Below are 13,446 nucleotides of genomic sequence, written 5' to 3' on the forward strand. Positions count from 1 at the left end.
GGTATTTAGCTAAATGAGTTAAAAACTATGTCCACCCAAAACCAGCACACTGATGTTTATAACAGCTTTATTCATGACTGCCAAAACTTGAAAGCAACCAAGATCTTCTTCAATGGTGAATAGATAAATTGAGGTACATCCAGACAATCGAATATTATTCAGAGCTAAAAAAGAAGTGAGCTATCAAGCCATGAAAAGATATGGACGGACATTAAATGCACACGACTAAGCAAAAGAAGCCCAATCTAAACAGACTACATATTATATGACTCCAATTACATGACACTCTAGGAAAGGCAAAAACTATGAGGACATTAACAAGATCGACGGTTGACAGAGGTTGGGAGGGGGAAGAGATGAATAGGCAGAGCACAGAGAATTTTTATGGCAGTGAAAATGTTCTGTATGAAACCATAATGATGGATACTTGTCATACATTTTGCAAACCCACAGAATGTACACCACTAAGAGTAACCTGTACTGTAAACAATGGAATCTGGGTGATTATTATGTGTCATATAGGTTCATCAATTGTAATATACTACTGTGGTGAAGGATGTTGATAATGGGGGAGGCTGTGCATGTGTGAGGCCAGGGCATATATGGGCGATCTCTGTACCTTCTTCCCCTCAACTTTGTGTGAACCTTATTCCACTCCAAAAATTTAAGTAAAAAAAAATATTGAGCAGACTTACTCTTTTTTTAATGAATATAATTTATTGTCAAATTGGCTTACATACAACACCCAGTGTTCATTCCAACAAGGAGGCATATTTACTCTTAATTATAATTTTTCAGTTCCACAAAGAATATGAATTCTGTTACTTTGAAGTTTATTTTCATGGATGCACTTTAAGTTCACCCAGAGGAAAGCTTAATCAAGTAACATAGCACAATATTATTAATGCTTTAAACACATTCCAAAGGAAACACTGTCTTCTCTTAAAAAAAAAAAAAAATTGTACTTTAAAATGACTGGTAGGAGGGGCGCCTGGGTGACTCAGTCTGTTAAGTGCCCTCCTTCAGCTCAGGTCATGATATAGTAATTCGTGTGTTCAAGCCCTTTGTCCAAGCTGTGCTGACAGTTTGGAGCCTGGGGCCCGCTTAGGATTGTTGGCCTCCCCCTCTCTCTGCCCCTCCCCCACTCAAGTTCTGTCTTTCTCTCAAAAATAAACAAACATTTAAAAACGTTTTTAAAAATGGTGGGAAATCACTCTTCTAAAAACGTTTTTTTCTAAAATTAACTGTAGTTATTAACTCTAGGCATTGTATTAATTGTAAAGGAAGAGTCACACCTAGAGGAAAAAGCTCAATAAGAAGTAGACTGAAGTTTAATTAAATAGGAAATCGAATGCTACCTTAGATATTCAGTTCATTCGGAAAAATAAATGACAATCCATTTATCTTTAGAATCTGGATGTAGTTACAGAAAGTAAAAGAACTAACAAAACAGACACCCTTTGAAATGTCCCAGTGTGTTGGGGAGGGCGTACCATATACAAAAGGATGAAACAATAAGTAAGACCACAAAAACAAGGGAGTCAAAATAGTAGCTAATTAGCTACTATATATATATTAATATTTAATATTATATATATAATATATAATATATATTTATTATAATATAATATAATATAATATAATATAATATATATTAACGTTTATTTATTTACTTTGAGAGCAGGAAAGAGAGCGTGCATGTGTCAGTGGGGGGGGGGGGGAGAGAAAGAGAGAGAGAGAGAGAAGAGACAGAATCCCAAGTGGATTCTACACTCAGCGCAGAGCCTGATGGCAGGGGCCAGTCTCAGGAGATCACAGCCGGAGCCGATATCAAGAGTTAGATGCTTAACCACCTGAGCCACCCAAGTGCCCAGTAGCTAACTACTGATGCACAGATTAACTAACAAACAGGGCACTGGCAAATGAAGTAACTTGATCTCTTCCTTTAAGAGAGATTAGTGAACAGTGAGGAAACCAGAAAAGAGGCATTTTTTAATGCTTAAATTAGTTTGTGAAAGAAGAAAAATCTTAACCAGAAATAGATTCTAGCTGGTATGAGCAACTGTTTTTATGAAGATGCCTATTTCTCTTTTTTATTTTTTAAAAATAAACGGGGTTTATTCATTTTGAAACATTCAAAATGAATACATGCACTATTTATTCATCCAAAATTCAAATGTTTTAAAGAAAAATAGAAACATAACTTTTACATTTACACAATCATCAAACAAAATATTTGTATCACAGCACTTAAGTAGCAAAAATTTGCTAACAGTTGACACTATTTCTCTTTTTTATATTGTTTTTAATTTTAATTCCAATATAGTTAACATGTAGTGTTATTTTAGTTTCAAGTGCACAGTATAGTAGTTCAACAACTCTATGTGTTACTCAGTGCACTCTAAGTGTATTTATTCTTTAATCCTTATCACCTACTTCACCCCTCCCTTACACCCTCCCCTCTGGTAATCATTAGTTTGTTCTCTACAATTAAGAGTCTGTCTCTTGATTTCTGTCTCTCTCTTTTTCCTCTGGTCATGTTTCTTAAATTCTACATATGAATGAAATCATACGGAATTTGTCTTTCTCTGACTGATATTTCATTTAGCATTATACTGTTTAGCTCTATCCATGTTGTTGCAAATAGCAAGATTTCAGTCTATTTTTTATGGCTAATTCTCCAGTGTGTATGTGTGTGTGTATGCCATTTGTTCTTTTTTTAAAATAAAAAAATTAAAGTCTATTTTGAGAGAGAGAGGGAGAGACAGTGAGTAGGGGAGGGGCAGAGAGAGAGGGAGAAGGAGAATCCTAAGCAGGCTCCACACTCACTGCAGAGCCCAATGCAGGGCTCGATCTCACAACCATGACATCAGGATCTGAGCCAAAATCAAGTACTGGCTGCTTAATCGACTGAGCCACCCAGGGACCCCTATACCACATGTTCTTTATCCATTCATATATCTATGGACTCTTGGAGTGCTTCCACACTTTGGCTACTGTAAATAATACTGCAATAAACACAGGGGTGCATTTATCCCTTTGAATTAGTATTTTTATATTTTTGGGTAAATACTTAGTAATGCAATTACTGGATCATAGGGTAATTCTATTTATAACTTTTTGAGGAACTATTTTCCAAACTGCACTAGTTTGCATTCCCATCAACAGTGCCCAAGGGTTCCTTTTTCTCCGCATCCTCACCAACATTTGCTATTTCTTGTATTTTTGATTTTAGGCATTCTGACAAGTGTGAAGTGGTATCTCTCTGTCCTTTTGATTTGTATTTCCCTGATGATTAGTGATGTTGAGCATCATTCCATGTGTCTGCTGGCCATCCTGCATGTCACCTTTGGAGACCTGTCTGTTCATGTCTTCCGCCCATTTTTCAATTGGATTATTTGTGTTCTGCATGTTGAGCTTATAAAAGTTCTTTATATATTTTGGATACTAACCCTTTATTGGATATGTCATTTACAAATATATTCTCTCATTCAATAGGTTGTCTTTCAGTTTTGTTGATTGCTTCCTTCACTGTGCAGAAGCCTTTTATTTTGCTGTAGATCCAGTAGTGCATTTTTGCTTTTGCTTCCCTTGCCTCACGAGATATATCTAGAAAAACGCTGACATGACCAATGTCAGAAATTACTGCCTATGTTGTCTTATAGGATTTTTAGGGTTTCAGGTCTTACTTTAGATCTTTAATCCATTTTGAATTTATTTTTGTGTATAATATAAAGAAGTGGTCCAGTTTCTTTCTTTCTTTCTTTTTTTTTTTTTGCATGTAGTTCTCCAGTTTTCCCAGCACCATTTTGTTGAAGAGATTATTTTTTTCCCCATTGTATATTCTTTCCTCCTTTTTCTAAGATTAATTGACCATATGCTTGTGAGTTTATTTCTGGGTTTTCTTTTCTGTTCCATTGACCTATGTGTCTATTTTTTGACAGTACCATACTGTTTTGATAACTACCTGCTTTATAATATAGCTTGAAGTCTGGAACTGTGATCCCTCCAGTTTTTTCTTTTTCAAGATTTCTTTGGCTATTCGGGGTCTATTGTGGTTCCATACAAACTTTAAGAATTTGGGGCGCCTGGGTGGCCAGTCGGTTAAGCATCCGACTTCGGCTCAGGTCATGATCTCATGGTCCGTGAGTTCGAGCCCCGTGTCGGGCTCTGTGCTGACAGCTTGGAGCCTGGAGCCTGCTTCGGATTCTGTGTCTCCCTCTCTCTCTGACCCTCCCCCATTCATGCTCTGTCTCTCTCTGTCTCAAAAATAAATAAAACATTAAAAAAATTAAAAAAAACAACTTTAAGATTGTTTGTTCTAGTTTTGTGAAAAATTCCGTTGCTGTTTTGAGGGGGATTGCATTGAATTTGTAGACTGCTTTGCATAGTATAGACATTTTAAAAATATTTGTTCTTCCAATCCATGAGCATGGAATGTATTTCCATTTCCTTTTTTTAAATTTTGTTATTTTTTTGTCTTTCCATTTCTTACTGTTGTCTTCAATTTCTTCACCATTGTTTTATAGTTTTCAGAGTAGCATCTTTCACCTCACTGGTTAAGTTTATTCCCAGATATTTTATTATTTGTAGTGCAATTGAACATGGGATTGTTTTCTTAGTTTCTCTTTCTGCTGCCTCATTATTAGTGTAAAGAAATGCAAGAGATTTCTGCACATTGATTTTGAATCCCACCACCTTAGTGAATTCATTTATCAGTTCCAGTAGTTTTTTGGTGGAGTCTTTAGGGTTTTATATATATAGTATTATGTCATCTGCAATTAGTGAAGGTTTTAGTTCTTCCTTACCAATTTGGGTGTCTTTTCCTTCTTTTTGTTGTCTAACTGCTGTGGCTAGGACTTCCAGTACCATGTGGAATAAAAGTGGTGACAGTGGACATCCATGTCTTGTTCCTGACCTTAGGGGGAAAGTTCTCAGTTTTTCCCCCATTGAGTATGATGATTGTTGTGGGTTTTTCATATACAGTCTTTATTATGTTGAGGTATGTTCCCTTTAGAAATACTTTGTTAAGGGTTTTTTTTTTTAATTTTTTTAACATTTTATTTATTTTTGAGACAGGGAGAAACAGAGCATGAACGGGGTAGGGTCAGAGAGAGGGAGACACAGAATCTGAAACAGGCTCCAGGCTCTGAGCTGTCAGCACAGAGCCCGACGCGGGGCTCGAACTCATGGACCGCGAGATCATGACCTGAGCTGAAGTTGGCCGCTTAACCGACTGAGCCACCCAGGCGCCCCTAAGGGTTTTTATCTTAAATGAATGTTGTACTTTGTCAAATGCTTTTTCTGGATCTATTGAAATGACCATACAGTTTTTATCCTTTCTCTTATTGATGTGATATATCACATTGATTGATTTGTGAATATTGAGCCACCCTTGCATACTGGGATGCATCCTGGGAATAAATCCCACTTGATTGTGGTGAATGATTTCTTTTAATGTATTGTTGGATTGAGTTTGCTAGTATTTTGTTGAGGATTTTTGCATCTTTGTTTATGAAAGATATTGCCCTCTAGTTCTCTCTCTCTTTTGTGTGTGTGTGTGTGTGTGTGTGTGTGTGTGTGTGTGTGTGATGTCTTTATCTGGTTTTGGTATCAAGGGGACACTGGATTTGGAAGTTTTCCTTCCTTTTGTATTTTTTGGACTAGTTTGAGAAAAACAGGTGTTACCTCTTCTTGAAATGTTTGGTAGAATTTGTTTGTGAAGCCACCTGGTCCTGGATTTTGCTGGGAGTGTTTTGATTACTGATTCAATTTGATTGCTGGTAACTGGTCTGCTCAAATTTTCTATTTCTTTATGCTTCATTTTTAGTAAGTTGTATGTTTCCAGGAATCTATCAATTTCTTCTAGATTGTCCAATATATGGGCATATGATTTTTCAAAATAATTCCCTTACAATTGTTTGTATTTCTGTGTTGTTGGTTGTTGTTTCTTCTCTTTCTTTTGTGATTTTGTTTATTTGGGTCTTCTTTTGTTTTTATGAATCCGGCTAGAGCTTTACCAATTTTGCTGATCTTTCCAAAGAACCAGTTTCTGGTTTTACTGATCTGTTCTATTGTTTTTGTTTGTTTTTGTTTTTGTTTTTAGTTTCTATATCATGTATTTCTGCTCTAATCTTTATTATTTCCTTCCTTCTGCTAGTTTTGGGTTTTGTTTGCTCCTCTTTCTCTAGCTTCTTGAAGTATAAAGTTAGATTGCTTATTTGAGATTTTTCTTGCTTCTTAAGTTAAGCCTGTATTGTTATAAACTTCTTTCTTAGAACTGCTTTTGCTGTATTCCAAAGATTTTGGACTACTGAATTTTCATTTTGATTTGTTTCCATGTAATTTTTTATTTCTTCTTTGATTTCTCCATTGACTCTTTCTTTGTTTAGTAGTATGTTATTTAGCCTACACATATTTGTGCTCTTTCTAGATGTTTCTTGTGGTTGATTTCTAGTTTCATAGTGTTATGGTCAGAAAAGATGCATGGTATGACTGGTTTTTCAAATTTGCTAAGACTTGTTTTGTGGCCTAATACGGGATCTATTCTGGAGAATGTTCTATGTGCACCTGAAAAGAATGTGTATTCTGCTGTTTTGGATGAAATGTTCTGAATATATCTTTAAATCCATCTGGTCTCATGTGTTATTCAAAGCCACTGTTTCCTTATTGATTTTCTGTTTGGCTGATCTGTCTTTTGATGTAAGTTAAAGTCCTCTACCATTATTGTATTGCTACTGATTAGTTCCCTTACATTTGTTATTTAAACCTTTTATGGATTTGAATGCTCCCATATTGGATGCATATTTACAATTGTTATGTCTTCTTGTTGGATTGTCCCCTTTATTTCTCATATAGTGTCTTTCTTTGTCTCTTGTTACAGTCTTTGTTTTGGAGTCTATTTTCCTGATATAAGCATTGCTACAATGGTTTCTTTTGACATTCATTTGCATGATAAATATTCTTCCATCCCCTCACTTTCAATCTGCAGGTGTCTTTAGGTCTGAAATGTATCTTGTGTAGACAGCATATAGATGGGTCTTGATTTTTATCCAATCTGTCACTCCATGTCTTTTAATTGGAGTGTTTAGTCTATTTATATCCGAAGTAATTATTGATAGATATGTATTTATTGCCATTTTGTTACTTGTTTTGTAGTTGTTTTTGTAGTTTTTCTCTCATCCTTCTCTTTATCTCTTTCATGTTTTGTTGGCTTTCTTTAGTGATAAACTTGGATTCCTTCCTCTTTATTCTTTGCATATCCATTACTGGTTTTGGACTTGTGATTACCATTAGCAGTCAATATTAAGTTGATGGTCGCTTACATTTGAACCCATGCTTTAATCCTCTCCACACCACATTTTAGTCTATAGTGTCATATTTTACATCCTTTTATTTTGTGAATCCCTTGACTAATTTTTACAGATATCTTTTCTACCTTTAGTTATGGAGTTTTTTCTTCCAGTCTTCTAATCATCCTCTGGGTTATTTGCACTGACATGAGTGTTATCTAGTTGTTTATGGGATGAGGCAAGGTCCTCCTACTCCACAATCTTTCCGTGATTTCCAAGATTCCTGTGTCTTTTGAATGTTGCTACACACTTAAATTATATGTACTTCTTAATTTCTTACAAATTAGCAACTATATTAAATACATTACTAGGGTCAGCAAAGAAATATATAAAAGGACAGTAGTTTGAACATACTATTTATCAAACTTAATTAGCCTAGGTCAAGATTATAACTGGGCTTTACTATCTTAATGTAACAAAGCTGAGTTCCTGGAGGGAAACAGGTTGTTATTGAGGGTGTGTGTATTTATTTTCAGAGAAAACAAATATCACAGAGATATATACTTGATTTCAAATCTATGCAGTGAGCTCAACCATTAACTGCAAAGCATCAAAAAGTGTTATTTAGTTTGAATTTACATTCTATATTCCTTCTTTTTCTTTTTTAAAATTTATTTATATATTTTGAGAGAGAGAGAGAGAGGGAGACAAGCACATGAGCAAGAGAGAGAGAGAGAGAGAGAGAGCACATGAGCAGGGGAGGGGCAGAGAGAGAGAAGGAGAGAGAGAGAATCCAAGCAGAGCCTGATACAAGGTTCAAACTCATGAACCATGAGATCATGCCCTGAGCCAAGATCAAGAGTCAGACACTTAGCTGACTGAGCCACCCAAGCACCCCTATATTATTTTTTCTATTTATGCTAATCTATCATTATGAAGCACTTTCTATTTATCAAGAAAAGTGCCAAGATCTGGACATAAAACAGTGAGCAAAGCAAGATCCATTTCTTGTTTTTATATAATTTACAATCTAATAAAGGTAAGGAACTGAAGGACAGTAAAACAAACTGAAGGTCAGAAGAAGGAACGGTGGAGATGTTCATGGTGAGTAAGGGTAAAGAGGGTGAAATGTTAGGGCACAAGGGTGTGGATGGAATGAGGATAATGTTCCAGAAGAAAGGAACAGCAACAACAAAGGAGAGAACATGGAACATTCAAAGAACTGGAAGTCATGTTTAATGGGATATAGAATAAGGTAGGTGAGAAAGTTGAGGCAGATGGGGCATTATAGACCATATGAAGTATTTTGTTCTTTATCTTAAAAGCAACTGAAGGGGTTGAAAAAGGGTGACCTTACATAAGCAAACTGGGTTTTAAAAAGTCAGATGGGGAACCCGTATATCATGAAGAAACCAGGCAGAAACTATTATTGTCATCTAGATGAAAACTTATTATAATGCCCAATAGGGTGATGATAGTAGAGAACTGGATAGATTTGAATCATATTAGGAAGCCAACAGATTTAGCTAGAGCCAGAAAAACAAAAACATCGTTCAAAATAGTAAAATACTGTTCATTTGTTGAAAAAAAAACAAGTTAAGAATAGTTTCTCAATGTTCAAAAGAATATAAATCCACTTGACACAGCTGGGTTCTTCACTGAGGTTAGTTAAGTCAATGATAAAAAAAAGAAACTATGACCCTTCCACACAGTCACGCTGATCTAGTACCCTCGCCTGGAATCAGGCTGAAATCTTAGCCTTGCCACTGCCTGGACCATCGACCCCCACAAAGTGAGTGAGCGTCAGGCCTTCATAAAAATGAGTAAGCACTATCTGAGTGTGCTGCACAGTGAGAAAAATGTGCTTCCTGCGGGAGTGGGCGGAGAGCATGGGGGGTAAAAATACCACCTTCTACTCATAAAACTAAATCAGAAGACAATAAATATCAAGGAAGAAAAAACAGATAGTAAGAAGGTAGAGGAAAGAAAATACAAAGACAGACCATCAAGTGAGGAGAGTGATCTAGAAATTAACAATGAAGGTATGATTGAACAAGATACTGATGCCCCACAAGAAATGGGAGATGAAAATGTGGAGATAACCCAGGAAATGATGGATCAGGCAAATGATAAAAAAGTGGCTGCCACCGATGCCCTAAATGATGGTGAACTACGGAAAACCATTGACTTGTTCACACATGCCATTAAGCTGAATCCTCGCTTGGCCATTCTGTATGCCACGAGAGCCAGGGTCTTCATCAAATTATAGAAGCCAAATACTGCCATTTGAGACTGTGACAGACCTATTGAAATAAATCCTGACTCAGCTCAGCCTTACAAGTGTAAAGGAAAAGGACACAGACTTCTGGGCCATTGGGAAGAAGCAGCACATGATCTTGCTCTTGCTTGTAAATTGGATTATGATGAAGATGCTAGTGCAATGTTGAAAGAAGTTCAACTGAGGGCCCAGAAAATTGCTAAACATTGGAGAAAGTATGAGCAAAAATGTGAAGAGAGAAACATCAAAGAAAGAATGGAAAGGGCTAAGAAGGTTTGGGAAGAACACGAGAGAGCTCAGAGGGAGGAAGAAGCCAGAGGACAATCAGGAGCTCAGTATGGCTCTTTTCCAGGTGGCTTTCCTGGGGGAATGTGTGGCAATTTTCTTGGAGGCATGCCTGGAATGGCAGGGGGAATGCTTGGAATGGCAGGAATGCCTGGGCTCAATGAAATTCTTAGTGACCCAGAGGTTCTCGAAGCCATGCAGGATCCAAAAGTTATGGTGGCCTTCCAGGATGTGGCCCAGAACTCAGCAAATAGGTCAAAATATCAGAGCAGCACAAAAGTAATGAATCTCATCAGTAAATTGTCAGCCAAATTTGGAGGTCAAGCATAACTCCCTTCTGACAAATAAAGCCCTTGCTGAAGGAAAAGCAACTTAGATCACCTATTGGATGTCGCAGTAACACAAACCAGTGTACCTGTGACCTCCTCGTGGAGAAAGCTGGAGTGCTGTGAAGATAATCCCCACCCCTCTGCCCCACATGCAACTGAAACATTTTAGAGTGGTTTTCCATTAGGGTATTCATTCAGATAATGTTCAGATAATGTTTTCCTATTAAGAACTACAAACTGTAAGCATTTTTTAAACCTTAAAAATATTTAAAAACATATTCAAAGGGTGTGTTAATCCTTACATTTTTCTTTACTAAAAAAAAAAAAAAAAGAGAGAGAGACTATGATCATCATTGGGATTCAAGAAAGTATATATTGTTAAAGTTGAAATTATCCAAAAAAAAGAGAGATTATCTTAGTGACAATATTTCTCAATGTTTGAATTGTTAACTTATACAACTTAATTCCATAATTAATCTACTCTTTGGAAGCCATCTATTATCAGTGTGGTGACAGTGTGTTTTTTTTTTTTTTTCATATCTAGTATACAATAATTCAGCCATAGTTAGTTTCATTCTGATGTCTATATACTTTTAAGGAGCTGGCTGCACATTAATTGCATGCTATTTAGTACCTTTACTGTAGTGTTAAATGTACCTTCAAAATGTACCTTATTACCACAAAATATCATTTAAATAGATTTTAATTTAAAAGGCAACTTAAAATTCATCAGAGAATATTTTATCTTTACCTTATGCTTTTATATTGCCCTAAAATCATTAGTTTACCTATGTTTCATATATGTTCCTTATAAAGATCGTCCTAATTTTACACAGGGCATGTATAGATATCCTAAGAATCTTGTGAAAATGCACATTCTGATTCAGTGAAGTGTGAGGTCTCAGAGTCTGCAGCTCCCAAGTGATGCCAGTGCTTCTGATCTAATCATGATATTTTTAGGATCAAGGTCTTCTAATCCCTTAAAACCATCAGTGATAATTGAACTCACCTGATTTCTTTGTTGATGGCATCCAACTGTTCTTGAAGCATCATGGCTAGAGTCTGGGCATCAGAATGACCACTTGGTGAGAGAAGATCCATTGAGCTAAAAATAGTTTCTCGGTCATCATCATCAATATCAGACATTTCAGTGTCACTTTCAAAAGGGTGGCTGCTTAGCACTCCAATTTGCTGAGTTCTATTCCACTCATGATCCCCAAGAGATTTCACCTGAATGGTAAATGAGTAATTATTGTACATATCTTATTGCTCGTTATCAAAGCACTAGTCTGAAAAAATCAACTTGCACACACTCTTTTGTAGCTTACTTAGGAAAAGCGGAACGGATTATTAAAATTTTAATGTATTGTTTTAATAAAATATTTCTTTGACATCTTAACTAATGGCAGGTACTAATTGTCAGCATAAATATCAAGATTTTAATAGGAATAATTATGATAAACTTACACATGATTTCTGGTTTAATGTGAGGTATCAATTACGTTAAAGCATCTATGTTTGAAACATTTTCCTTCTTTCTAAATATAACAACCTCTATTCACTTGTACTGATGCATTTCCATCTCTTATACTAATTAGTCTTACTTACACTTTCTTGTTACTGGCTGACTACAAATATTGCCACACAAATTATATAATAATTCTCTCCCCAACATTCATTTACATAGGTTCTAACAACATATTATTAAAAAAATATTAATTTCATCTCTACTGTTCTGATCACTCAAATGCTTCATTGATTTTTTTTTAAGCCCAAGGCACACTAATTTACATGGCTATGTTTTTTTTTATTTGATATAATAAATCCCTCACGTGAATGAAAAAAATAATTTTGTAAATAATCTGAAACACCCAATGTGGGGCTCCAACTCATGATCCCAAGATCAAGAGTCGCATGATTTATTGACTGAGCCAGCCAGGTGCCCCAGTGAAAATCTTGAGTAAGCAACAGACCAGCATTTTTCAAGCTGTGATCTGAAGGTAGGAGAGGAAGGAAAGAAAGAAAGAATTTTTTGTATTTAAAAAAATGTTTTTCATTTTTGTGATGATGTAAAATGATTTTTTTGGCGGAGGGGGACCACATGATTTCGCCCTGAGTATTTATTTAAGATTGATGATCTGAATTAGTATTTGTGTCACAAATTGGTTTCGTACAAGTGGCACTAGTTTATTTGGCATATGAAAAGAACCAAGATGGATTTGATTTAGTCTTCCTCTGTTCACTTCTTTATTCATTCATTTAACAGATATTGAATGCCTACTATGAGGGATTAAATTATGCATGACATGGGTACCAATTAAAAACCATAGGGCATCCAAGAACCTGTGTACAAATAAGGACAAGTAGGTTATGTAGTATTTGACACATAAAAGTGGTTGGGGAGAAAAAGCTATACTTAGGGCACAAAGGAACTATATCACTTCAGTATAAAATGCAATGAAAAACTTACAATATACATAGCTTGCAAGTTAACTGACTGAATGAAAGACAGCCCTGCAATTTATCAGGAGAAGTTCTCCATAAACACTTGCAATAGTGTGTGTACATTTTTCTCAAAGTTTTATTAAAACAGTAATTTTACTTAAAATATTTAATTAATTTTAATTGACAATATGAATGCCAATGCATAAGTGCCCAAGCAAACCAAAAGTCCATTTGTGTGGCAATACAGCATACTGGATAAAAGCATGGAATTTGAAACAAATAGAGGTTCAAGTTTGGATCCTCTCACTTTGCTGGCTGTGTAATTAATGTTGAGCACTTAAAATTTCTGAGCTTCAATCTTTTTATGTCTGCAGTTGACATAAAAATAGTACCAAATTCATAAGGTTATGTGGATACACACATGGGAAGTGTATAGTTCAACTTCCGGCACATAGGGGTAGTTTTACATTAGTTATAGTTTAAAAAAAGATGTCAGGCTTGAAACTAAAAATGCTAGCATTTTAAATTCTCTCAGTATTAAAATTCTATCCAAAATGGAACAGTATATTTACTGAGAATCATCAAAGACTTGAAATAAAAAAAAAAATTAACCTTTGGCTCATCTCGTCGTACACCCATGCGGCCTCTCCTGGGTCTTCTTATTACTTTAGTTGTTCTGTAATCAGTCTGGCTGTCCACTAGGGATCCAACAGAATACCGCAACTCAGCTGAGGTGTCTAGATGAGTTCTGGAAAAGGGAAAAATATGACATATGCTCAATCTCAAAAGTTAAACTTTCCAGCAAATCACTATGAAC

At 35.7% G+C, this 13,446-nt stretch overlaps 1 protein-coding gene and 1 pseudogene across 21 annotated transcripts in view; one reads left to right on the plus strand and one right to left on the minus strand.

The window, feature by feature from the left end:
* Nucleotides 1-13,446, minus strand: part of PPFIA2 (PTPRF interacting protein alpha 2) — a 477,637-nt gene that overhangs the window by 82,507 nt on the left and 381,684 nt on the right. For all 21 annotated transcript variants that reach the window (XM_045464340.1, XM_045464362.1, XM_045464361.1 and 18 more), the window contains 2 exons: nucleotides 13,242-13,377; nucleotides 11,194-11,414 (listed from right to left, as the gene is read on the minus strand). In XM_045464340.1, the coding sequence (XP_045320296.1) occupies nucleotides 11,194-11,414; nucleotides 13,242-13,377 (357 nt within the window). The remainder of the gene's footprint in view (nucleotides 1-11,193; nucleotides 11,415-13,241; nucleotides 13,378-13,446) is intronic.
* LOC123591005 lies at nucleotides 8,498-10,497 on the plus strand (annotated as a pseudogene).

This window comes from Leopardus geoffroyi, chromosome B4, assembly GCF_018350155.1.
Source record: "Leopardus geoffroyi isolate Oge1 chromosome B4, O.geoffroyi_Oge1_pat1.0, whole genome shotgun sequence".
NCBI classification, from domain to species: Eukaryota; Metazoa; Chordata; class Mammalia; order Carnivora; family Felidae; genus Leopardus; species Leopardus geoffroyi.